Source organism: Ciona robusta, chromosome 11 (assembly GCF_009617815.1).
Source record: "Ciona robusta chromosome 11, ASM961781v2".
Classification (NCBI taxonomy): domain Eukaryota; kingdom Metazoa; phylum Chordata; class Ascidiacea; order Phlebobranchia; family Cionidae; genus Ciona; species Ciona robusta.
The window spans coordinates 5,620,552-5,648,545 of record NC_143245.1 but is presented as its reverse complement, the minus strand read 5'-3'; the positions used below and the strand labels follow the sequence as shown (position 1 = coordinate 5,648,545).

At 35.2% G+C, this 27,994-nt stretch overlaps 1 protein-coding gene across 1 annotated transcript; it reads left to right on the top strand.

Moving 5' to 3' along the window:
• Nucleotides 1-238: 238 nt before the first annotated feature.
• LOC149728711 (inactive tyrosine-protein kinase 7-like) lies at nucleotides 239-27,753 on the top strand. Its single transcript, XM_089888280.1, has 23 exons — nucleotides 239-437; nucleotides 906-1,077; nucleotides 1,537-1,673; nucleotides 5,834-5,936; nucleotides 7,088-7,287; nucleotides 13,707-13,866; nucleotides 17,047-17,195; nucleotides 18,386-18,517; nucleotides 19,031-19,171; nucleotides 20,416-20,561; nucleotides 20,829-20,961; nucleotides 21,445-21,573; nucleotides 21,835-22,076; nucleotides 22,447-22,648; nucleotides 22,912-23,047; nucleotides 23,439-23,503; nucleotides 23,797-23,949; nucleotides 24,227-24,338; nucleotides 24,778-24,925; nucleotides 25,373-25,441; nucleotides 25,726-25,877; nucleotides 26,347-26,525; nucleotides 26,801-27,753. The coding sequence occupies exons 1-23, from the start codon at nucleotides 398-400 to the stop codon at nucleotides 27,055-27,057; spliced, it is 3,357 nt and encodes a 1,118-aa protein (XP_089744406.1). The 5' UTR covers nucleotides 239-397; the 3' UTR covers nucleotides 27,058-27,753.
• The last annotated feature ends 241 nt before the right edge of the window (nucleotides 27,754-27,994 follow it).

Here is a 27,994-nt window from a genome sequence, read left to right as displayed (position 1 = left end):
TTGAGTGTTATTTTGCTACAGTAAAATAAGGCAAAAAAAAATAAAAAATGGTTTTAATCTCTTTGGTTAAAATGGTATGACAACTAGAATGACTATAAACTAATATAGAGTAGTTTGTATAGACAAATTTTTAGAGACTTTTTAGACTTCTACTCTTTACGAAGTGAACGATTTTATAACACTGGTTTGTAGTATATTCTACTAACTTCAGTAACTTGACTAATAATTTCAGCAGCTAAAAAAAAACCTTTTTTTAGATGAAGTCACAGGTTTTATAATTTAAAATTATTTTTTCTCGATTTATTTCAAGTTGGTGTTATAATTCTACCAAGAAGATATTTTATTTTTGCAAAGAAAAAGTTGACTTGTATATGGATAGTTAATACTTACTTCCAAAATGCTGGAAAAGGAAATCATTGCTTTATGTTTTCTACTTGGTAATTTACATTGTTTTTATAGTTTTTTAATACAATATGTTTTCATGCACTTATGCGTTGTTGCTATTTTTACTATGCAAATAATTTGTAGACATAAAGTTTACTCTGTCTGTACAAAAACATTGATGTTTACACTGCGGTAATTTTGCAAAGCTGTAAAAAATGAAAAGTCTTCATTTTTCTTTTATTTAGAACCATTCATGCTTTAACAAAGTACAATACTAAAAATTAAAGCATTTTTTATTATTTTTAGTTTTCATTCTTTCTGGGTGCCACACTGTTTCATTAATAACCATTCTTTAATACATTACACTAGTTATTCTCGAAAAATTTTTAACATATTTTATTCTTTTTATTACATGCAGTTTTTTATACCATTGGGGACACCACTTTTTCATTGATAGCCATTCTTTATTACATTACACTACCCATTCTTTAAAAAATACAGCATCTTTTTATTTCGTGCAGTTTTTATACTTTCTGGGTGCAACACTTTCCAATTCAAGCCTCGTCCGCGGTCACAGGATGCAACTAATGATAGAAATGCAGTCCTAAGGTGTGGAATACTGGGTCCTGAAGCTAGCAATTACAGAATATCATGGATAATGAATGCAGCTGCCATTATCAACAATGACAGAAGGTTACCAATATAAATTTGCTTCTAATCTTTGATTTGGGCTATTTTTTCTGGGTCAATCAAATTGTAAATTAATATGCTATTTTTTTAAATTCAATATTAAACTAAAACAGATTTTAAACATAAACTGCTACATTTCTAATATAGCCTATTATGCTTAATTTCTTTTAACTATATTTCTATTCTATGACTGCACGGTCTGCGGCCGTTACATGCTATGGGCCTGTGATTTATGCAATGGTTAGCCTATTAATTATTTTTAACAACTTAGACTAACATTTTATTCTTTATTAAGTAGCTTGGATTATCAAAATTATTTATGATTGTATTCACCCATCACCCCCCAAAATTAATCACTCATAAGTAACATACATGGTAACTCGTAAGCTGGCACGAGTGTATGAACACCTCATACACCTGTGTTATAACGACTGTCGTTTTTTCATTCATTCTATTACGCAGATACCAAAATGGTAACAACTTATATTTCCGTCCAATAAATAAAGAGGAGGACAGTGGAAAGTTTCAGTGTGTTGCAACAAATAAGAATAACTCACTTCATGAGGAAATATCAGATCCTGCTCAGTTTAACATAAAATGTAAGTAGACTGATCCTTTTTGAAAATTAGAGGTTATAATATATGTGTATATATATATATATATATATATATATATATATATTTAAAAATTTCGTGCTTTTTTAGTTTTTGTTTGAAAAATGCTTAAACATTTAATTGCTGGTATGTGTTGTGTTCTGCAAAACGTGTTTCAATTTTGTTGATTTGATATGGACCAATATAAATATATAATATATAAATGCATTCTGGGTTCAGTGTACATACAGTACTATTTAATGTAAATTTTTCAGTTTTTTTTGTGCCACAGACAAAGCATTCACTAATTTAGTGAGTTATTTTACACTCAAGGTGCTATGAAATTAGTTTGCAAGGTTGACAAAGAGCGTAAGGTAAAAACGAAGACCTTAACCTTATCAAGGATAAAAAGTGATGATAGGCACAACAAATAAGTCAACTTTCACAGTTTTTGATCAGTTGTGTAAGGTTAAGGTATTCATAAACAGTTTAAGTTTTCCTGTGACACTTGATTGTATCTTCTTTATTTGAAATAACAGGAAGTACTTAAGCTGTTTGGGGAAGCAATTAAATATTGGTATCACTGCTCAAGTACTTATCAAATAACAGCTTAATCAGCAGCAAAATTTGTACAAAGTTGAAGGTATTTAGTATTTACAGTTTTTGAATAGTTTACAAAAAGAAAAAGAGTTTTAGCAATTGTATAACTGGAATTTGAAGTAATTGTAAAGCTAGTTTTTGAAAATGAATTTTTAAATTGTCATTTTGCTTTTCAGACTTTACATTCGTTAGTTAGTTATGCAACTTAGGTAAGCACAAAGCAATCAGCAAGACCAGGAGACCAAACTAAGACAGCTAAATCTGTTCCACCCCTCTTATCTTTTGAGTCAGTGCCCTCACAAGTATGGCCCAAAGCGCTGGCGCCATAGAAAAGAGGTCCTCAGAAATAAATCAGATTTAGTTTATTTCCTCAGCGCTAAAAGATTTAGCGTTTTTGTAGAAAAAATTATTGTTGAAATTTAGAATATTTGTAAAAATGTATACTGTCTCTGCGACGCAGACTGACCTATACCTATAACCCGTTTTTAAAGCCATATTTTCGTGTTGACAGATGTTTTTTAACATTGATTTAACTCTGCGTTAAAACTCGTATCCGATCCAATAGTTTGCGGTAAATTCGTTGAAGACAAACGGTCGTCGTGTGTACAGTCGTCAAGCAATACTGTGTTCGTTAGCTTATTGTACTCGCAAAGCTTGTACTTCGTACTGTACAAACGAATAGCTCGAGTAATATTTTACACACGCCAGTAAGGATACATTATACGCAGCAGCAAGGTCATACATTCGTTTCTAAATATACAAGGTCGTATTTTACCGCGACGGTAAGTTATTGTTTTGTATTCCTAAAGAGAATGTATAGTAGGGTGGGGGAAGATGGAAGGCCTTTTCATTCTGTTTTCTCTTCCAGTTTGGTAGTAAACAAAGAACGTTCAAGGAAATATAAAACTGTATCCTCACAACTTCTATAGACAGTTGGTAATTGTTTAAAACGGAACAAGAATGTTTGGAGATTATTTGCTAAATGTGTCCCGTCTTCTCCCACCCTACTATATCTAATTTTAAGTTTGTGTAGAGTGTAAAATAGATGACTACGCTCAAGTCAAAAGAGCAAACATTACAGTTTAGACAGTCTAATTTATGGATAGGTTTCCTCTAATGTGGTTTATGAAAACGCGGTCGGCCATACTGGTATCTAGTTTCAGTTATTTATTTAAAGTTTACACATGAACAACGCTTCTAAATTTTAAATGAAGTGGTTTCACCACAACTGCTTCGTGAAGTTTAAGTTCTAGAACACAAATTGACAACGAAATTGCCTAGATTGCGAAAATACGAAAAGCCGAAAATACATCCTGTCGACGAAGTAACCGGTTTGTGTGTTTTCCAAACCCGCACGCCCGCTTAGACAGATAAGGTCTATGAGCTAAAACTGTTTGGCATTTTCAGCGACAAGTAATTGGTTATTGGGAAAATAGAACCCGCCTTGCAAAATTTAGGACCGTACTTTTCTGCCTCTCGTGCAATGTCAAGTTGAGGTTATCGTGATAGCTTAATCGACTTACAACGAAAAAGCATTCGCTGTATGCTGCTGGGTGTTTGATTACGATCAGTGCACAGGATTACGGTGTGGAAACTAAAGCGGTAAACAACATCTGAGATAGCACTGTTCATGAAGCCCATGCCCTAAAGTCGCATGTGTACCCAAGCACCTTTCGCACTTGAAAAGCTTTCAAACACTTGACTGTACTGTAATAAATAGCCAGGTGTGAAAATTGATTATCATTTTCCGTGCCTTTACATTTAAATAGCTCGTCAGACGTGCTAATTAATGCAATCTGGAAAACGTGATTACAGACTTGTTGTTGTATGCACAACTACAAAGTTCAGTTTTGTCAAACATTACATTTCTGCTGCGGTCCTGCTGTTACGTGCACAGTAACAGACTGTGTAACAGCAGTCTCGACAGCAAACTTACTAGAATACAGACATTCTAAAATCTCTCTGAGAAAAGTTGGCAAAGCGGGGTATATGAAAGTCCTAATTTTAGTAAATCTAACTTGCCCTAATCTTACGCATTCAACTATAAAATTGAGATGCTTTATGTAAGGTTTTAAAATAGTTCGTTTCACGTCAGAGAATTATTTATTTCCAGCAAATGAAAGCTGTTTATAAAAAAGCAACAACCCTTCTAAATACACGTCATTTACGTTACTGTTTACACACCCTAAAATGGTTACACAAATATTTGCGTTTTTCCCTAACCAAAATGTTTTTTCCCTCCCGTTTTCGCAATAGATCGACAGTTCGTGGTCAAAGCTACCGGTGTTAAGTTTTACGTTGATGCGTTTGCTAGCTGTCTATCAGAATGCACATACACTCGCATTGCGTTGATGCGATTATCTAAAGGACCAAGCGTGGCTTTGATGTTGGTACAACGACAGCTTCAGTGCCAAAAACAGACGACCGTGAATTAAATCCAAATCCCGACGCCGAGACCTATGAGCCTTTGCTTTAAAGTGGGCTGCATGATTCTGTACCATGTCCTATATATAAGCACGTCGCGGCGTGGTCGTTTTATGCAATTAGGTTCTTATAAACTGGCGGTATACCTATCCCCGCAGTCACGTGTGTTTGATACTATTCCCAGTACCCCTGAGAGCAGAAACTAACCGAGCTTCATACCTGCGCCTTATACTTTGTTTTTCACCCGCTACCCACAGTAATCGTTCACCCTGTCCAACTATATTTACCCCAAACAACCACGAACCCACACCCCACCCCTAGTTATCTTAAATTATCCATATCCCTTTTGCTTCCAAAATAAGTCAATGGGGCGACAGCCACAGGAATTACGAAGTCATCTCGATGCTCGATCACTCTACTTAATCGTGTGTCCTAATTGTTTTTTTTTTCAATTTAACGTTGTTACTATATAGTCTATATAGTACTGTGGTGTAAGATGGATACCGTATGGACATAATATCCCATGTTTTATTATCGTGTTTTTAACAGCTAACAAAGCCATTTTAGAGTAGTGAGGATACGGTTATATATTTTTTGTTAATACTATTTGTATTTGTTTACTAATTTTCGTTTTTTTTTTGTGGTAACAGAACACTTTAAACTATTTGGATCTGTTTCTGGAAAATAAACGTTTTTTTTTTAATTATGCAGAAATTGGTACAAAAATCGTTTATATGTTATTGTAAATTAGTAAAACTTAAAGAAATTTTGCATACTTGACCTTCTAAAATTGATTTTATCTTTGAATCGGTAATTACGAAAACATCGCTTTTATTATAAACGGAATTTTATCTAAAACTCAATCTTTAACTTCCAATTATACCACCCGTATAGTGAAAATCCGTCATATAGATCACTTATAGGAAATTTCTTAGTAATTCTGCGCTATTTCCCAGCCGTATTTGGATTTGATTCGCGCGGGACGAAAATTCAAAGCTACTTTGGCGCAGCTTTAAAAATTCGCACCTAGCTAATTAACCGCGCTTCAATCGTAGCTTGTCGACCGTGAATGAAGTTTTCAAGACAGCTGTGTTGTTACCACAAACACTTCAAGATTTCGCTAAATTTGCCTTTTTTTTCAGGGATCGAGGCCGGCTCTGTAGAACTGCGTGTGCCACAACTGAAAACCGAAATCCTAAACAACACGAAAGTTATGCTAAAATGCAATATTGACGGCAACCCAAAGTAAAAATTTAAAATATTTTATAAATATATTTATATAATATTTTTTAAGAGATTCCTATATTTTATGATTGTGTTTTGAACAATTAACCACACTCTTATAGAGCCGCGTCGCTACAGTATATAATTCTGTTATTAATCTTGGTTTACTACCAAATCGGACAAGAAAAAAAGAAAAAATGTCTCCCTATATTACTCAACATATATAACTTTATTTTTTGTTTTTTCACGCTGTTACCAGAGTCGGAGTAGTATATATATAAGGAAAGATTACCCAAACAGAAGTACAAACCAATGGATAAAGCGTTACAAATCATATGTAAAACCCTTATTTTGCCTTATAAGTACAAAACTATAAATGCGTTCTAAACGTCGAATGTCGTTTTTGACCAATACCAAACAACGCGATAAATGTCCATATCTTCAGCAGGAATAAACCGTTAACGTGACTGTTTTCCAACGCCGGCGGTTCAATAAAATGCAGTTTAATATGAGCTAACAGCTTAGCTGTTATTTGGCCACGGCATGAAAACTGACACCGAACGCGGCTCGGTATTCTCTGAGCTGATTACGTCTACGATGGTCCCTGGGCCGGAGACCGCATTTTGATTGGCGTTTCTGAGCACTGCGATAGCTTTTAGAATTTAAGGACAATTGCTTCTTTGAAGTGGACTATCTCCGCCGGACGGTTAGATAGGGCTATAGTTTGTGCAGTTGCATTTTTAATTCCCATTTATTTTAGTTCATATAATGCTGCTGATACAGTGGGTTGGGGCAAAATGGGACACGTTTTAATCTATTTTCTCGTTCAAATTGGTAAAGGACAAGGATTATTTCAAGAATTATATAACCGTATCCACACGACTCAAAAATAGCGTTGTTAACACGATCAGGAAATAACTAAATCCCATGTTCCCGGTGCGCCTGTCGTGTAGGACCTCACTCATACGAATAGATTACTAGCTTGATTTCAAAGTTAAACGTCTATATATTAAACGAAAACGGTCGTGAAATTTGTTAACTTGTCCAAAAACTGTCTAAACTGCCTAAAACTTCTTAAAACTGCCTAAAAACTGTGTAAAATTGTTTTAAAAGAGATCTTCTGTCATTTTTATGATCTTAAAGTAACCATTCTCACTTCGGTTCGTTTCTAGGCCTGCCAACTACACATGGTCGGTGAACGGGACCGTGCTCGGTAACAAATTAACCGGTGTGGAAATAAGAAACCGTCGACTCATCATTACGTCAGCAGTTCTAAGAGCCAACGACGGCCTATATACTTGTTGTGCTCTGTCACATCCACAAGGAAAAAGATGCACACCAAAAGGACAGGGTTTTCCTTTGCGTGTAATCGGTAAGTCGAAACAATATTTGAACTGAAACAAAAAAAACTCTTTTCAAAAAAAAAGTGTTTAAAACGATTTTGTTTATATAATTTGCTCGGATTTTTGGCGTGTTTTTTTTCTCTTGTGTGTATTTTTAACGGATTTATTGATACCATTTTCTTGTTGAATACAGTAAGGTGGGGGAAGATGGGACATCTTTTAACTCTATTTTATCGTCTCATGTAGTAGTAAACAAAGAACTTTCGAAGAATTATAAAACTATATCCTTACGAATTCCATAGACCGTTGGTAATTGTTTAAACACGATCAGGATATTTGGATATTATGTGCTAAAAGTGTCCCATCTCCCCCCACCCTACTATATATAAATTCTAGAACCAGAATGTTAGGGTAATGGGCTAACTCTGCCTAAATCCCATGTCCCCTAACGTGCCTCGCCATGGGACCTCACCCATACAGAATAGAAAATCAGAAAATAAATGACCTATTTTGCGATGTATTTTATTATTTTCATTCTCATTCACGCGTACATGTTCTGACTAGTTATTTTAACCTAATTAGTTTGTTCCGTTGACACGCAGTTATACCTCGCGCGGGTTTTGAAATTAAATTCCACAGAGGCGAAACGCGTTTCATCGCTCTGCGTTTCTGAGTCACTATTTCGTTTGTGACGTCATAACGGCTCCCTGTCGCGTCATAATCATGGACTCGCAATGAACTCTATTTACCGACAGTGTTTCCGGACATTTTTACAATTAAAAAAATAATGCTTTCGTCGCTATTTCAGTTTTTTTCAAATTAGTGTTTCCAGATTATTTTTTTAAATTTTAATCTGGCAACACTGGGTAAGATGTTTGATGTTGTAGATTAGCAGTCTTAGTAAACAGCTCGGCGACATCAGTTCAATTAAAGGCAGGCGGAGACCTGAGTGTACCTAGCTTGTTATGCCCTTGTTCCATATCCTGGTAGCAATCACCTATGTTCAAACGCCCAACAGTTCCTTAACCTTAATTTGGTATCTTCTTTCCGCACTGGTACGCCTTATCTTACATGAAAATGAAATTAATACTATTTCTGGGCATTTTGTTTATTTTGTTTAACTACCGAAATCAATGTTTTAACTGTTTTGTTTAGTAGTAGGGTGGGGGAAGATGGGACACCTCAGGACTCTTATAGTAGACCGTTGTTAATCGTTTAAAACCCGATCAGGATATTTAGATTTTAAGTGCTAAAGGTGTCCCGTCTTATCCCACCCTACCCATCATACAATATTGAGTCGTAATGTCACATATTTTATCCGCTAAAGTCAAAAAAACGTTAAGAAAACATTAATTTAGTTTTTTCACAAATATGTCGAAAAACGAATCCTTTTTATTCCCTAAATGAGGACACAATATTGTAATCCAATTTCGTCTGCTCAACGGTTAGCATTCTGTGCTCGACACTGCCACGCGGCCTAATCCCGTCTGTGACGACACAATAAACCGGTAGACAAACACATAGTACAGTACTACACGTAAACCCTCCACAATTTTGCCTCGCCCCTTAGAAGCAAATATCAAATTACAAACTGTACCGGGTGCCTCCATTTAACCTTAGAACGGGAAACGTTTGGCTTGTGTTGTTCTGTATTTGTTTATTAATAAAGTAAACAGTTTTTATTGCATTATATTTTGAACGGTTATAATATACGGCGTGTAAAAATGTTTACTGAATTGTTTTTACACTGTATATAAATATACGAGTATGTAAATAACACAAGTCTTATAGTAGGACGGACGACCTTTATAGCACATTATAACCAAGTATTTTGATCGTTTTTTTTTAAACAAAGAACAACGGTCTATGGGAGTCGTTAGGATATAGTTATTTAATTTTTTGAATGTTTTTTGTTTTTACCAAATGGGGCGAGAAAATATAATAAAAAAGTGCCCTATCTCCCCCCCACCCTAATAGGCTATATGTAAAAATATTTTTTAAGCACTTAAAGCACGGAACAGCTGTTTTTATTGTGATTTCTCTAATTTCCGCATGTTTTTCCAATCACTGAAACCTAACCCAAACACCGTGTTCACTTATCGAGTTAATATGTTGTTTTTATTTGGTCGTGTAACGACGTCCAGTTACCCCTTAAACCGATAAGCACCCAAACCAAACATGATAAATTGTACACGGTCCAATAAATTTTTGATCGTTCCGGATTTACATAAATATCTCTCGAACCGTAAAGCGACAAAAAACAGGTTCCGCTCAGATAGTTTTTGAGATTACTTCGTAATGTGACTAAACCCTTCCAGATTTCATTTTCTAGCTTCCGTGTTATGTTTCAACGCCTGCAGAAAAAGTTAAAGAAACTGTTTAAACAGCTGGGAGTTAGGTTCACACTGTTGAGTTGTACTTTCACTACTGTCAATTGGTTTCCTTTTGGACAAGATCTTTAGAGATTGTATTGTACAAACCAAATGATAGCGCTTTAGATAACATTCCGTTCAAAAGACTCAAGAAAAGGCTGTGACCACACGCATGATTACATTAGCTTGTGTTGTATTGTTTACATAGCACAACCTAAACGGAACCACCGATAGAACACCTGTGTTCTCTGTCTTGTAAACACAACAGAAAACTTTGCTTCGTTGCCTAAAACCGGCTCAGGTTTTTACAAATGTTAATATAGTATGGTGGGGAAGAAGGGACATCTTTTTATTCTTTTTTTTCGTCCCATTTGGTAGTAAACAAATGACATTTAAAGATTTTTAAACCGTATCCCCACTACTCCCATAGACCGTTGTTAATTGTTTAAAACACGATCAGGATCTTTGGAAATTATTTGCTAAAGGTGTCCTGTCTTTCCCCACCCTACTATATAGTAGATTGGGTAAAATAGTTCATTTCATTCTCCTTTATCGTCCGATTTGATTTTAACCAATAATATTCACAGAGTTGTATAGCAGGGTGGGGGAAGATGGGACACCTTTTCGTTTAGTTTTCTCTTTCCATTTGGTTGTAAACAAAGGACATTCAATGAATTATAAAACCGTTTCCTCACGACTTCCACAGACCGTTGTTAATTGTTTAAAACACGACCAAGCTATTTGGATAATGGATATTATGTATTAAAGGTGTCCCATCTTCCCCCACCCTACTATATAAACACTCACGGCATTAAAAAGGCGCTGTTAATTGCTTACGATGTATTATGTGCTAACGGTATCCATCTAACCCCAACTTACTATATAGCCTAATACAAACAAATATCGCTTTAGCTTTTTATATTTGCCTAAAACTTGACTGCTGGTCTGCCACTTATTTTGAATTGGATTACGGTCTAGATTTCTTACCCCATTTATCCACAACAGTAGTACTCGCATAATATTTACGATTTTCAGTTTTCAGACTTTGTACCAAGATAAACGCCACCATATAAAGTTAGATTTACTATTTACTTTGGTTTACATATTCATGCGTTTTTTAATTTTGAAATTTTACTCAGTAAATAGAATCAATATAATATAGGTATAGTAAAAGAGAAAATTAAATATACTTTTGGCAAATGCGGTCGTGGATATCAAAGTTTTGTGTTGTTTTATATAAATTTATTTGTTATTTCGGAATTTCGTTTTGTCGCAAACGAATCCAGATAAAAAATGAATTTTTATTTTAAAACGGTGAGCATTGGTGCAATTTAACCAGTTTTCAGGCCACCCCCTCGGTGCAAACTGTCAAAGGTACAATTTCCTACACAATTTGTCTAGGCTGTGTTTCGAGTGCTGCTCTTTCAGCTAACTTGGTGGTTTGTAATTAAGCTCTACCAAACTTAACCTGTGAGTTAAGTTTCTCTTGCCGGCGGTCCCCAGCGGAGTCGACACCAAAATCGTCCAAGCACGCGAAACCACGCCGGCCAGTAGGTCGCGCAGGCCGTTTTAACTCCCATAGAGTAGAAATAGGATATTGCTTCGGCGTGGGATCCTAGCTGGGCCGCCTGGCGGTAATCTATACAGTTTCCCGTGTGGGAAAGCGATCAATCGACAGTATTCACACCCCGCCATCTGCTGAAGTGGCTATCACTCAAAACAGACGTTTTGTCTGCTGTCGAAACAGATTTCGGTTCGGCGCTTGGATGAGGGATTTAAATTTGTAGCAGATTGTGTGTTTAGCTGGACCAGTTTATCTAGAGCAAGAAAATGATGTATTTTTTAACCCAGGGCAAAAAGATTATTCAGTTTTCCAAACAAAGTCATATTTTATAATTGCAATTCGCATTTACACCCAACTTTTTTCATGGTTTCTTGACCAGCAGACGTTTCCTTCATTTACCTGTTAACAACCACACAACCGGTCGTGCTTTTAAGTATTTTCTGCTGTTCTTGTGTGATTTCAAATTCAGCAAAGCGTGACGGTGCAACCATTATTCAGTAAGTGCTGGTTCCGGCTAATGTACGCTCAATAAGGGCCTTTCATACGACGAATGGTCAATCACTCACAAGCATTGTACTTCATGCAGTCAGCACCCATGTACAAATTCATTGCTCGGCAATGAAGCGTCACGGCCACTTTGTCCTTTCAATCTCCGATTTTTGTGGTTTAAAAATGTTTCTGCATGAAGCGGTAAACTGTTCACTGCCCTAGCCGCCAAAAATCGTTATCTCGGTACCGTATCTGTAACGTGTGTTGCTACTGTCAGTTATAACTACACAGAAGAATGTATTTCGGCAGTTTAATTTCATTACAGCAAAGGCCCTTTTCGCTCAACCCAAAATTGGCACATCATTTCGAGACTAATTTGGGGCGAAACTGTCTTAAACTAAAGTCTAAACTTTAGCGTAAAAGCTCAAGTTACCCACAACGTATTTTCTCGAACCACTGCCATTATTGTACTGTACGCAATTAGCAATCTCGGATTGCGTTAGCACGTTTAGGACGCATACGCCCCATTACCCCTTTCACTACTATGGTAAAAATGTTTCGATTTCAAAGGACTTTGTAGCATTGAGGTTCATGGTTCATTTCGCTCACTTCGAAAAACCAAACGACTACCTAGTTTACAGTTACCTATCACCGTGTATTTGGATACCCATAGAAAACGAAAGTGGCAGCGCGCATGATAGATTAGATGCCCATTCATCTCACTATTTATATTTTACAATAACCTCCACAGTAGTATGCATCTTGCATGCACAGCAAAACAATTTTGACGTCATTTTCGTTTCAAATGTCAAAACCAAACATAAAACACCCTACAAAATTATCTTCTTATGACGTAAAAAACGGACAATCATCCGAACGTTGCAATTTCGGGTAATGTTACCGCGTCTAGACGACTGGACCACCGTAAAACGAGCAGTTTCGTTACAAGTAGGGTAAACATCCTATTCATATCGTCTTTATTTGTCTTTTTGGTGTTTGTTCTGTGTGTCTGGCATTACTGTTTACACAGAAATGTCTTTTTCTAATTTTGTACGTCTGGCATCACTGTTTACACAGATATAAAGCTACCATTTCTCTGTAAACACATAAACGTATTTTTTTTCGAATACACGTTTAAAATCTTTTGGGTGCATACGACTAAACTTGGCCTTGAAATAACTGGTTTTATTGGTTATTATAGTTTAAAGCATGAATTTGTGACAATTATGGGAAGGCCTAACCGTTTCTAAACTAACTAAACGCTTAACAAGCGACAAAAGTACAGCTATACTGTACCACCGATTTCGGATATCGAAGCCAAACCATAATTATTGTACACTATTCGCAGAAATTCACAAAACCGAGCATTTCTCGATCAAATATTTCGCTTGTTTTTGCCTCCATCGTCTTAGCGGGCAAGACGTGCCAATTATAACGGTTAGCAATTTGTAGGCACACTCGAACGACACTTATGTCCAGAGTGCTTCTCCGGCGAAGTCGAAAAATTGTACTGAGATTAGATTTACTGGAAACCAGTAACGTGTAGGATAAAGTGTATATGGACCTGCTGCACGATTTTACGCTTTTTGTTTTTTCGCTTTCCCTGCTGCACGTTTTTACGCGAATGTTGTAATTTTGAAATATCTGTCTGTCTGTAATCGCAAATTAAACTTTGCAATAGTTCATACAACTTGGTAATCGCATTTTGTTAAAGTAATTAGAAGATTTAGTTTTGTAATTGGATCGTGTAAAAAGGTGGGGGAAGACGGGATATCTTTGGCACATAATATCCAAATATCCAGAACGCGTTTTAAACAACAAGAGATCACAGATCTAATGCATGAGCACGGTATAAACTAATTAGCATACGGAATAATGTATAATGAATTCCTCACGACTCGTTGTTAATTGTTGTTAATTGTTAAAAACACGATTATAAAATATGAAATAGTAAGTTTTTGCCATCTTACCCTACATAACTATATATCACATCCAATATTAAAAAAACAAACTTTTTCCACAGATCGCCGTATACCAGTTCTAATCAAGGGACCTGAAAGCCAGACCGTAAAAAAGAACTCGGATGTGACGTTTTCCTGCAACTGGGAGGCTGACCCCTCACCCGTGATCACGTGGTATTATGATGACGTACGCAGTTCACGACCCCTCGCCAACCGAACGAGGTACGTCACACTTAACCTTTGTGTGCGTATCCGTGTATTTTAACGCCATTTGCTAGAAATACTATCTTGAACATCTGGTTTGTGGTTTTACATTTACTTTTCCTATATATGCTGAATCTTCGTTTATACTAATATAGTACTGTGGTCTGTGGGGTAAGATGAGATATTGTTATAGCAACTAAAACCCATATTTCCTGATCGTATTTTCAACAGTTTAAAACGCTATTTTATAGTCGTGAGGATACGGCTAATACTTCTGTAAATAACCTTTGTTTACTCCAAATGGCATATTTTGCATTAATCGTCGCCTTATATTTCGTCGTATACGAACAAAGTGAGTTTTACAAACAGTTTAGAAACCACGTTGTTTCCAACTCGCAATTACTGGTCCCGCAAAACCAGAAACTTGTTGCACCAACAAAACTACTCTGGCAACTTCACCCTTGTTGCTAAGAATTCCTGTGGTTGGGCCCGGAAAAAACGCGTCAGCCGTCAGCAGTTGTTGTTTTGCTTACACCTGAACGACCCTTGTATTGACGCACACGTCTTACCATCAAAGGGTATAGTAGGGTTGGGGAAGACGGGACACCTAGCACATAGTATCTGAACATATCTTTACCGTGTTTTAAACAATTAACAACGGTCTACGGGAATTGTAAGGATATATACGGTTTTACTTTGAATGTTCTTTGTTTACTGTCAAATGGGACGAGAATATAGAATAAAAAGACGTTCCATCTTCATCTATAGTTTTTAATATATAATTATAACAGTTTCCGGCAATGATTGAAAGCTCATGAATTTTCAAAGCGCGTAGTTTTTACACCCTGACAGTTTTCTGTATGTCACTCAACACTTAGCAATTTCCGTAAACCACTTTTATCCGAGCCACATTGGATATTTTTTATTCCTTTTCCAACACTTTCTTTGGAGTTTCAGTGTACCATGTTATATTTATAGGCTATTAAACGAATATTCTTTAAGCTATAAACTTCAGTAGCCCCCCTAAAATTTCTTCATTTACGTATAGTAGCAGACCTGGCGGTCGTTTTTTTTTACTGGGTGGTATTCATTATTTCTTGTCTCAGTTCCAAACATTACGTCACCGGGATGACGTTTATAGTTTAAAATGTTATCATGTTAGTAGTAACTTGTGGGGTAATGCAAACTCCGGCCTAAATCTCATTTCCCATGGCATGCCTCGCCGTATGACCTCGCCCACATAGAATAGCAATACTTTGTACCGTATACGTTGTTTACAATAAGAAACACATCCAGTTTAAACAGAACCACCAACCTAGGTATTAATAGTACATACACACACATTAAAAAAGCACCCAACAAAATCGTGTCCGGGTAACCCAAAAACCTTGACCTGGTCTCGCCCCGGAAGGGTAGTGTACGGTTGGTCTGTAATGTTCGTATTGCCTTACAAAGTGCTTCTGCATTCCAATGTCCCATGAAACGTAGCTAGCTATTGTTTTGTTATCAAGTCCAAAGACCTTAACCAAACAGAGCAAATACTGCTTGAAAATGTCCTCTGTTGCCAGCAGTGCGTACATAATTACCAACGATTTGCTATGTAACACAAGCCATTTTACCGGCAGTTAAAATTAGATACGTTTTAAGTTTTGATATTGACTGTATTCTAGAAGTGTTGATATTTTTACACATATTTGTGCAAATACAACATACATTGGACCTTAAATTACTGACTTTTATAAATCTAAACTAGTTTTATAAAAGTTACACTGGAAATAAAAATGATATGAAAGTATTTTTGAAGACTTCAATCTGCAAATCACTGAGTGAATGTGCATTTTGCAGCACACGCAGTTAATAATAATTTAGTCGTTTAAGTGTAACCCTACCCGGTAATAACCCCTAATCTGGTTAACATTCCATTTTTGGGCTGATTCGATGCTTTGCTTGACATAACTTGGATAAAGCAGCCATCCACACCTTCTTAATATGTGGCATTCGTAATCTATGTTTTGTCTACACTATGCCAGTTATGAATGTAAACAACATTTCAGAAATGCGTCATATGGCATATGTGCCAGTTTTGGCACGTTTGGTAAATTATATGGTTATAGTCCCAGACTGAATAGGTAATTAGCAATTAACATGTGCCTATTTTTACACTTCTGGTAACTATGTAGCAAGCAAAATGACATTAGTTTATTTGTTTTTAATTATAGAAAGTATAGAAAACTGAGAAAATTGCCCCAGACTAAATAGGTACTTCGCAATTATAAATGCCCATAAAAAGTCAACTGGCGTGCAAATACAGCCTTAGTCATAACATTTTTCAGCGTGTAAAACTACCAAACTTGTTGTTAGCATTTTACCCTTTTTTTTTAAAATGGTAAATTGCGAATCCCACAGCAAAAACTAAATGTACAGTATTCGTTAAATCCAAAAAATTCATATTCCAGTCTAGTTCAGTCTATCATTTTTCTTTTACCCGGTTCCAGAGACCTTTGAAGGCAATTCACCATTACCATTGACTGTCAAACAATTTATTATGACACTATTATACGGCCCTTTGGGTTTATTGTGACATCACAGACATATTATTGTCACGTCATGGCATTGCGAAAGGGCTGAAAGGAAGACTCCCCAACAAGAAATAACAAACTTTACGCTCGAAATATTGCTATATTAAGATTTTTTGATTTGCTGGCTTCACCAATGGGCCTTCAAATGCTTGAATAATAATATATTACCCAACGACCGATTTACAGTCGTTTTTTTAACCGAATTTCCCAGAATATAACTGGAAAAAGTGTTTAAAAAAATCTGCCCGATAAAAGGCCTGGCGAGAAGCTATATCTAGAACTCCTTAATTCATGATTTTAAACATTCGTTTTGCTACGAAACTCCTGCCTTCCAAATAGAGATTTTAACTGCTTTAATCTGTACAAAATAATCGACGCGTCAATGGCTTCTATATCGTATGTAATGTACAAGTTATAAAACAATCGCCATTATGACGCAACAGCAAATAATGGGCTGACTCTTGGGATAACGGAGCTTCCTAAAATTAATAGCATTTTTCGAATATTTACTTTATTCAATTAATCAAACACTTCCAAAAATAAAAACTTCTCCTTTGTTTACACCATGCAGAATCAGATACACTTAAATATATGTATTGAAAATACATTGTTTTTTTAGGTCACAATCATCTGAATGTAGAAAGCGTTGCATCTTCTCGAACGGTACCATGCTGCTACGAAACGTACGCGAAAAGCAGGTCGGGACATATTACTGTAAAGCTGGGAATTCCGACGATTCTGTTGCGTCTGCAACCTTGAAATTAGCAGGTAAATTTTCATTTATCTCACAAACCTATACACATGTATCGTAGGCCGTAGGCGTAGGGTATTATACGGAAAGATGCATGCCGTCAGAACATAATATCCCATTTTTCCATAATCCTGTTTTTTACCGATTAACAACACTATTATGGAGTCTATAGCGTGCGGTTGTATATAGTAGGGCGGGGGAAGATGGGACACCTTTTTATTCTATTTTCCCGTCCTATTTTATAGTAAACAAAAAAACATTCAAAGAATTATAAACCGAATTCTCACAACTCCCATATACCGTTGTTAATTGTTTAAAACACAATCAGGATGTTTGGATAATACGTGCTAAAGGTGTTCCATCTTACCCCATCCTACTATATATATGTTTGCAATTATTCCCTGTTTACTACCAAATAGGACGATAAAAAAGAATGTAAATATAAACCATCTTACCCCACCCTACTATATAGCCTCCTTTGTACCTTAATATCAGTTTCACATAATTATGTCGCAAATTCGAACAATTCCTAACCCAAACGCATATCCAACAGTCCTATTCAGCATCCTGCTTAATACAGTAATGATAGATCTATTTTGATTGACAGCTAACAGTTCAAAGAAAATAATTCTCAAAACCTTAACCCCAAAACCTACTACTGTATAGGCTAGTCTCAAAATTACAAACCTGTTATTGTAGATTAGGGTCCATCTATACAAAAGTAATGTAATTCTATAAACCACACAGGCTTACCTATGATTATTCTGCTTTTAAAACATATTAACGTTATCCTTTGTATGTAATTCTATTACCCCACAATGTATAATTTACACCATGGGTGGTTTTTAACATTTTTTAGTCGCGTTTTTGTTGAAGCCCATAAGAGCCATGGCTATTTTTCTAAAGGACTTTGTTTTGTACATATTAAACCACATTTGAGATCCAGTGTTGCATATATAGTTCTGTTGGGTGAGATGGATACCGTTAGCACATATTATCCCATATTTTCTTTTTGTGTCTTAATTAAAAAGCTGTTTGTTACCAAAGGGGACAACAGAAGAGGATCAAACCATGGATCATTTTACCCCAACCTGCTATAATTCTAAATTAATTGTTTTATTAAATGGTGTACCACGCTTACAGACCTCTTCCATATAGAATAGTATTTAGCCATTCATTATCACACTCATACCAACTTTTTCTACAGCTATTCAACAATTTGGTCGCCAGACCATCGAAAAATATTTTACTGAAGGCGAAAATTTTGAGTTCACCTGTCAGCCTCCAGAAGCATCTCCAACTGCTGAACTAGAGTGGTACCACAATGGCAGAAAAATAGGTATGTCTTGTTCACTTCCTATTGTTTTGTAAGTTACTGTCTAATGCCTAAGTTCTTGCACGGCCTACTAGAGATATCTCTAGTAGGCCGTGGTTCTTGTAAATCCAAGCTACAGCAAAATATACAGCAAAAGTGTTGGACAAAAATTGCGAGTTACATATTTCGTAAATTGAGAACTGTATTTAGTCCACTAATTGTACATTTAATACTGTTTATTCAATATTTTACCTGCTATTATTATTGAATTTGTCAAATATTAAAAATGAAATTAAGTTTTTTAAAGTTTAACAGCAATATTGTTTATGAAAAAAATATTGTAATATTAAAACCTAAATAATATGCAGTACAATATTAAAAATGTAAAAAATAAATATGTATTTGGTATTCAGCTTCTACAGAATTGTAATGGACAAAAATCTATCCAAACTTGATTCAAATAAAAAAATAATAATTATATACAAGTTATATAATGAATATTAATAGTTACATTACGTTTATGTTTTTATACTTAAGGTGCTGGTCCTGGCCATGTATTCAGAACAGCGAACATTCTTGTTATTGACGAGCCTCGTGCTTCGGATGAAGGGACATACACGTGCATGGCTAGCAATATGGCTGGCAGCGTCAACATGACACTTGTTCTAACATTAGCTGGTAAGAATTTGTGCTAACAAGATATATGGAATTTTATGTGCTATTAGTGTTCGTTTTGCCCGACCAGTACTATATGTTTTTCCATTTTACATTAATAATGGCCAACTTTGAAAATCCTTTTTTAATGTTTAAATTATGTTGTATTTTACCGCAATAAAATAACATTTTTAAATTTAAAGATTAGTCTTTAAAAAATAGGTTATGCCCGGTAGCAACAGAAGAAGGAATATTTATTATTTAAGTATACGATTTTAACGCATAAATTAAAATCTCTTATATAGATAGATAGCCTATTGGTTGAGTCAAAATTCCTTTCTCTATTCTAATGTACACAAAAATATCCCATATAACCATAACTAATTATTTGGAACAAATACGTCTCCATTTACGTACTAAATCTATGTATTAACATTCTATGTATAACACATTGCAAGTCTCCTTTTTAAAAAATGTCAATCCAAAACAGAATTATGTAATTTTCAATCAATATATCACTAGTTACGTTGACGTGGCTTCATTTTTAACCATCGTTTTCCAGTCTAACAAATGCCAACCGTGCATATTTAGTCTAATTTGATGTTTCTGTATTGCTTTTAAGTATTTTATTAAGTACGGGTTAAGCTACATGATTTATATGTAGATTAATAGTAATGGGTTATGGTATACTTGTGTTGTTTTTGTTGTTGTTTTTGGGTTATTACATCGTATGCGGCTAAGTTTTAATAACTCATGTTGGGCAAACGATAAGATTTGTATATGTAAGATAAAAATGATAATTGTTACACGCAGATGAAGCACAGAGCAGCAATGCACAATGTCTATGTGAGCGTATGACAAACGCAGCGAATTTTGAATTTTACAAAGTCAATGTTTTGTCTTTTACATGACTGAGTCTGTTCCTGATCGTTACTAGGAAACACTTGCTTTGTTTCTTTAAATAATATTTGACCAGGGGTATAGGATCAGGAGATAATTCAATGTTTTGTTTTTTCCACCCTTTTTAACGAGTCTGCTTCTGAGCGTCATTTAGGAAACACTCGGTTTTTCTCTCTTAATAATATATGACCAGGGGATATAGGGTCAAGTTATATAAAATTTGAAGCTTGCTACTGTTATTGTGTGAACACGTGCCCTTAGTAAAAAAACATAACTGTAATTGCTCCAAATCAGTAAACACTAACACGCTGTTGTTAAAAATTTTACTTAAAAAAAAAATTAACATTTAAAATCTTTTTTTTTTACAGTTGATCCCTCAATAGCGCCCCTGCCCGACAAAAACGTTAACGAAGGATATAATCTGTCATGGAATTGTCCAGCGCATGGCGTACCTGACTTGAACATTGCTTGGTATAAAGATGGGATACCAATCGCTGAATCCCCTCCAAAAGTGGTAAGTTCACAAAGTATATAATAGGTTTTGGTAAGATGGTCCAATTTTCATTCTATTTTAGTCCTTATGGATATTATATAGTGTGCTGACTACTAATACTTATGTACTCTGTATATATTTTTTCAATTCATATCTATTTTATTAAACACAGTCAAATGAACATTTTGCATACAATCAAATTAACATTCTGTATTGTTAATGACCAAAAAGTGTATTGTTAGTGACCAAAAAGTAAATTCAGGCAAATTACACATGTTGTATTTACAGATGATACAAGGCCCAGCACTTCTTATACACGACGTACAGTTATCAGATCATGGTAGATACTCTTGCAGTGCTTCCAACACTGTGGGTTCATCGCAAACAGCCCATTCAAACACTGCACTTCTCACTGTAAACGGTAAACACTGAATTAAATAAAAGATTTCCAATTATTATGTACTTTACAAAATTTTTTAAGTTATTTTTAAATTGTAAAAATGTAGGGGTTAGGTGTGCCTTCCTGTAGCCTAGAGGATACAGGTTTGAGGCTCTATGTTGCTACCATTTTGGGCGTATGTGTTTTGGGGCAAGATACTTAACGACAATTACTCCAACCCAGTGGTCCATTATGGGTTGTCCAAATTCTCAGCCAAATCCAACAACAACAAAAATCACCCACAAAGTTACATATGTTTAACTTATAGGCATGGGGTGTATAAAACAAAACACCTGTGTTGTCTCATAGCAAATATCTTCGTGAGTATGTGTTTTCTAAATTGTCAGTAATACATTAAAAAATAAAAACCTCTAAAAAAACTTGTTGCCCACAAAGTTACATATATGTTAAAATTTAATGTAAACAATACTTTACAATTTAAGAATGTCATTTTTATTGTTTCAGAGCGTTTTAAGTTTGTTAATAAGCTAAGCGACACTTGCATAACTACGGGAGTGAAACAACAGTTCAAGTGTGGTGTGACAGGGAGTGTAGCTACCCGGATTCAATGGACAAAATTAAACGGCACAAAACGTGAGTTACATGTTATATTGTATAGGTTTACATAGAGTTAAATAAATTTACATTTTTCTGTTTTAAGTTGTAGATCAATTTGTATGATTTATGGTCATTAAATTACTTTTAAAAAATCAACAATGAATAAACCACCGAAAATAGTAAAAAAAAACCTTTCAAACCAGTCTAAAGAAATAAATGTTCCTATACAAAATTTTTAGAAATTTTTTTAACTTAAAAAAAATCTATTGTCAAGTACTAATCAAGGGTATTCCCCAGCCACCCACGTATCCTCAGCCCCAGGGTATTCCACCCTCGTCCTCGATTCACCCAGCGAAGCAGACACTGGTACCTATGTATGTACAGCGTCTGATACTAGCTCCGGGAATTCCCTAACCCAAGAAATGAGGGTGACTGTTGTGCAGCCCCCGGAAATACTTCACCCACCCAATAACTTGACCCTGTTCGAGGGTGAAAAGGCGGTGTTCGACTGTGGGGTTGGACCAGGGTTGGCAAAAATGGTAAGTGGTTAAAATAAATTTATAAAAAGTTAAAAATGGCCTTAGAATCAATTTTGTCAAAGTTAAATTATGTCAGAATTAAAAACATTGTTGATTTTGGGTTTAACATAATTAAATTCTATTAAAATAAGTCAAAACAGAATGCGGTCTGATTTTTTTTCATTCCAATCGTACTTCACATTAACCAGCAAATGTTGAATGAGGTCATAAATAAATGACCAAATTAATAAACGTTCTAGTTTATACATCTACCAAGAGTGTTGTTAGTTCCCCCCTACAAAAAAAATTATCAAAATTTGTTCCTATGTTAGATCAGTTCTATAAAACTTTTTTTATTTATTCAAGTTTTTTAATTTTTTTTAACCTTTAGTTTGACATGGAATGGCGGTTCCACCACTTGACGATGAGCCGTCATGATATTCCTACCCGGGGAAACCCCATCAGGGTATTTCCCAACGGGTCGCTGGTGATCCCTCGGGCACGCATGGACGATTCTGGGTTATACACTTGCGAATATCGGATTTGCGATTTCTGGGTGAGAAGACAAGCGGAATTGACAGTGGTTAAAGAGGGTAAGTTTTTTGACAGAAATATTTGTAAGACCAAAGATTGGGACCTATAGGTTTATTCAGATAAAAAAATGAGTTAAATTTGTAAAATCTGGTTAATTCAGATAATAAAACAATGAAATTTAGTAAAATTATTTAGTTTTAATATTAAAGCAATAAAACCAAGACAAGATTTTGAATATTCGAATAAATAATATTTTACAGCTTTTTAAACTTTATTTCAAAGTTTTTTGACATTTTTTTTTTAAATCGAATTTTTCGTGTAGGTCCAGGTACTATAGAAGACCCTACAGTTCCAGAAGACAAGACAAACGCAACACAGATGATACAAACTATTGCATTGTCAGTTAGTGGCGGGGTGGCTTATATTCTGGTTACAGTAGCTCTCATTATATACTGCAGGTAATTTTAAAGCTGAAAATAAAAGACTCAAATTCAAATAAAAAAAAAAAACTGAAAATTTAAAGCGTAATTTGTGTTGTTTAATATTTTTTAAGTTTGTGTTAGTGGCTAGTCAAAAAATATATATATTGTGTAAAAAAATATATACCATCTTACCCCAAAGTATTATAATATAGTACTGTGGGGTAAGATGGGACACCTTTAGCACCTGATATCTAAATATTTTTATCGTGTTTTAAACAATTAAGAACAGTATATGTGAATCGTGAGGATATGGTTTATAATTCTTTGAATAATCTTTGTTTACTACTAAATGGGACGAGAAAAGAGAAAAAAAAAGGTGTACCATCTTTCCCCACCCTGTTGTACTAAAAATATTTTTACACAACAGAGGGCGACATAAGAGCAGTGGAAAAAACAGCAGCCATGTTGAAGAAGAAATGAAAATGCTTAACGGTAATTTAAAAATACAATTACATCGTTATTTTGACATTGTTAAATCTTTTGTATTATACCTTAAATTTCTAAGTTAAGCATAAGGTTTTGGCCCGCTATTGGCGAACGATATTCTGTGAAAGTACAAAAGAGAAACGATGTTCCGTAAAATACTAATTATGTGAAAAGACAAGCGAAATAATATTAAATGTAAAGTAACTTACTTTATCCTCGCACCTGTGTTTTACGACTGTCGTTTTCCGGTCACGCGAGGATAAAGAAAGTTACGTTCATAAATCCGACTTTTGTTTCAGGTTCGACGTGCAATGGTGACGGCCGCATGCGTAGTAACCATGACGACGAGTTAGTAGCAAATGGGGTATCTATGAACGAGTTGTCGCGCTTGAGTGACGACGTAGTTTACTTACAATACCCAGCAGAAAACGTGGAACCTCTTACTGTGATTGGTGGGATTTTTTTATGAATGGATTTTATGAATTTTATTTAAATTACTCGATTTATTGTAATATAGTAGGGTGGGGGGAGATGGGACACCTACTTATTCTGTTATCTCGACCCATTTGGTAGTAAACAAAGAACATTCAAAGAATTATAAAAACGTATCCTCACGACTCCCATAGATCGTTGTTAATTGTTTAAAACACGATTAGGATATTTGGATATTATGTGCTAAAGTTGTCCCATCCTATACATATATAATTAATCCTATACTTTACTTTACAGGAAAGGGAAAATTTGGTGAAATATTTCTCTCAAAAGCTCCTGGTATCTTCCCCGACCTTGAAGAGGATATTTTAGTAATGGTGAAGTCATTCGATACTGTCAGCAATTCAAGGTACTTTACCCTAATGTGTGTTATTTTACCAATGATAGTTTTCAGAATCCCGCTATTTAAGGTGTTACAACAATTTTTAGTGTTTTGAGTAGGGTGGAAAATTGAATTAAAAAGCGTTGTCCACCTTGCCTCTCGTTCTATCTTTTCCCTTGTTCCAACTTGCCCCCTGTTTTATCTTGCCCCTCTGTATCTTGTTCATGACATAAATAAATGTCATTTGTTTATTCAACTTTATAAAAACAAGCTTTGAGAAATTAGCAAATAAGAGCTATAGTTAATTAAAAAGGAAGTGCATTTAAAATGCAGTCAATTTTTGTTGGAATTTGGAGAAAAAAATTAGAAAATCGAAAAAAAGCTAATTTTTTCTTAATCATTGGCTTGTTCTCCTAGTCCTAGGCATTGATTTTTATAATAGTTTCCAATAATAATTTTTATCCAGTGTTGTACCAAAACTAAGGGCTGAGTTTAATCGTGAGATAAACACGCTACACCGAGCGAATCACGACCATGTTGTAAAACTCTTGGCAATCAGTTCATCAGGAAATCCTCATATACCAGAACTTCTCATAACGGAATATCTTGAATGGGTGGGTGAATCTTTTGTTTTCACTAAAAATTTCATGTTTTATATATTTTTTCCAGTTTTGCTGGCTAAAATTGGCCAGTTTTAAAAGTTAGAAAAGAACTAAAAATTAAATTTTAAAGAAAAGTATGTCCTCAGAACGATTTACTGGTAGACAAAATCGCTAAAAAGCTATTTAGTTTTGAAAGATAAACAGGATATCCCCCATAGAATAAATTTGTTAAGCTATAGGGCTACCTCCATATAAAACAGAATATTTTTTATTGAGGTCCCTTTTAGACAGTTTTCATTTATTTATTGTAAATTTTATTATGTTAAAATAAATACTTTTTTTTGTCTAAATATTAGAACATTTTTTGGCGTTCTTTTTCTGTGGTTATACCATTTTAACCTATTATAATTTTGCGCACCGTTTTTTTTTAATGTTATTTCATGTTGTTTTGTATTCCAGGGAATACTTAAGCTGTGTCTCCAAGCTTCAAAAGAAGGAAAAATCCCGAAGTTTACAAAAACTCACAAAGTAAGCATAAACATGTCCACAATTTGATATTAAGAAAATAATCAAAAATAGCTGAAATCTACACAAAACGGTTAATTAGTGATATATAGTAGATTGTGGTAAGTTAGTCCATGTTTTCGTTTACAGAATTGTAAAACCGTATCCTCACAATTCTAAAAGAGCGTTTATCATTTCTTAGAAGCATGATCAGAAATATGTGCTTTAACATGCTAACGGTATCCATTTCACCCCAAAGTACAAAACATAAAACATTTAAATATTAACACGTTTGTTTGTATTTTCAGATGAATATGTGTTGCCAGTTAGCCAGTGGGCTGGACCATTTACATAAGCTGGGGTTGCTTCATAATGACGTAGCAACTCGTAATATTGTTGTGAGCTCACATCTGCTGATCAAGATTTCAATGTTGGGTTTGTCGAGTGAAGGTTTTGAGAAGTAAGTGATTTGTGGTGTTTGAAAGTAATGCAGGACGTCAGAAAGTATCGAATAACGTCAGATAAAAATAAATGACGTCAGAGGGTAATATAGGACGTCAGATAAAATGAATAACGTCAGATAAAAATAAATGACGTCAGAGGGTAATATAGGACGTCAGATAAAATGAATAACGTCAGATAAGAATGAATGGCGTTAAAGGTTAATGAATGACGTCAAAGGGTAATAAATGACGTCAAAAAGTATCGAATAACGTCAGAAAGTAACGAATGACGTTAAACGATAATGAATGACGTCAGAGAGTAACGATTGACATCAGAAAGTAACAAATAACGTCAAAAAGTAATGAATGACGCCAGGTCAGTAAATAATGACTTCAGTGGGTAACGTGTGACGACTTAGTTTAACGAATGACGTCACAAAGTAACGAATGACGTCAGTGGGTGTTTAACAACAGTCACTTTCACAGCGAATACGTTGAACTTGATGGGAAAACGGTCCCACTGCGTTGGTCGTCACCTGAGGCGCTGTTGGACGGCACAGCGACGCCAAAGACTGACGTTTTTATGTTCGGTGTCACGTGTTGGGAGATTTTCACGCTAGGGGAATTCCCACACAGCGATCTGTCGAATGACGCACTTTTAAAAGGTGATTTTCGTATTTTTACATTTGTTGGGGAAGATGGGACACCTTTAGCACATATTAATCAAATGTCTTGATCGTGTTTTAAACAAATAACGATAGTCTATGGGAGTCGTGAGGATATGGTTTTATAATTCTTTGAATGTTTTTTGTTTACTTCCAAATTGGACGAGAAAAAAAAAGGTGTTCTATCTTTCCCTACCCTACTATGTTACAGCAAAAAAGAGATTTTTCAAAACGGATAAATTGTAAAATATATAAAATCCTTTTCAAAATTTTAGCTATTCGATCGAATCAAACACCAACGCTACCGGCGCTAGAGAGCACGAAGCGGATTACGTCACTCATAAACAAGTGCTGCCATGCGTCGCCTAGCAACAGACCGGAAATGAAACAAATAAGTAAGAAATTACAATCCATCACAGGTGGCGAAGTAAAACAAAACGGGGCAAATGGAATTATTAAAACAAACGCAATTGTGACGGCAGACGAAGATGACGTCATTAACAATGACGAATTTTCAGCCGACGAGAGATAATGTATCCTCACACGTTTTGGTGCAAATCATAAAAATCGCATTTTTTGGGGGATGCGTTTCAGCGTGTTGAGATTTTTATCTGTAGGGTTGTTTTTTCTCCGTTACGATGTAACAGAGTACACTGTGACGTAATAAACGCTTCGCCGGTCGGGCAAGTCGGTCTACTTTGCATTACGCGAACATTGTTTTGAACTTAGAGTCGATATTTATTTTTTGTGTCGCTGTTTTTAGCAAATATATTGAATAAAGTCGTTTTTTCACGCGTTTTATACAATCGTCCATTTTTGTGCACTAAGCACTTTTTGTGCACAGGTTTTAATAAATTGAAAGTGTATTTTAAATGCATTAAGTACGATTTAAGCGACTGTCATTCACAAAAATTCGCTCTTGTATTAAGGTATTATTTTTTCTGTTGATTAAAATAGCACATCCGAAAAAATGCGTGCTCAACCATATTTTTCTACGTGCTCAACTATTTTTTTTGTTTTTCTTAAATCATATAAAAGATTTTCTCTATTCTCTCGTTTCCCAAGCTTTTATCGATGTCAACCGTACGTTTTTACCTCGCTTGCTTCCCCTGTAAAGTTTTCTACCTGTCCGTGTCAACCGGTGCCATTCCCGCTTTACCTATATGTATGTTTTAACGCGTTGTGAAAATTCAAAATGGCGCCGAAATAAAATTCTAATCAATTCGTATTTTATTGATTTCTGTAAAGGGACCAGGGTTCGAACCCGAACTGGTGTACAAAAACGCGCGCCTGTGTGTACTTGCTTATTCTCGTCACAGAGGATGTCAGCTTATTGAAAACTTTTATCCGGATATTACGTCATGCGTCAAAGGGGCGAATTTCAATCGGATGAATCGAAATGAAATTTGAGACCAGAGTATACACACATAAAGCTGATGTAACAAATTGTAGATATTTGTAGATATATA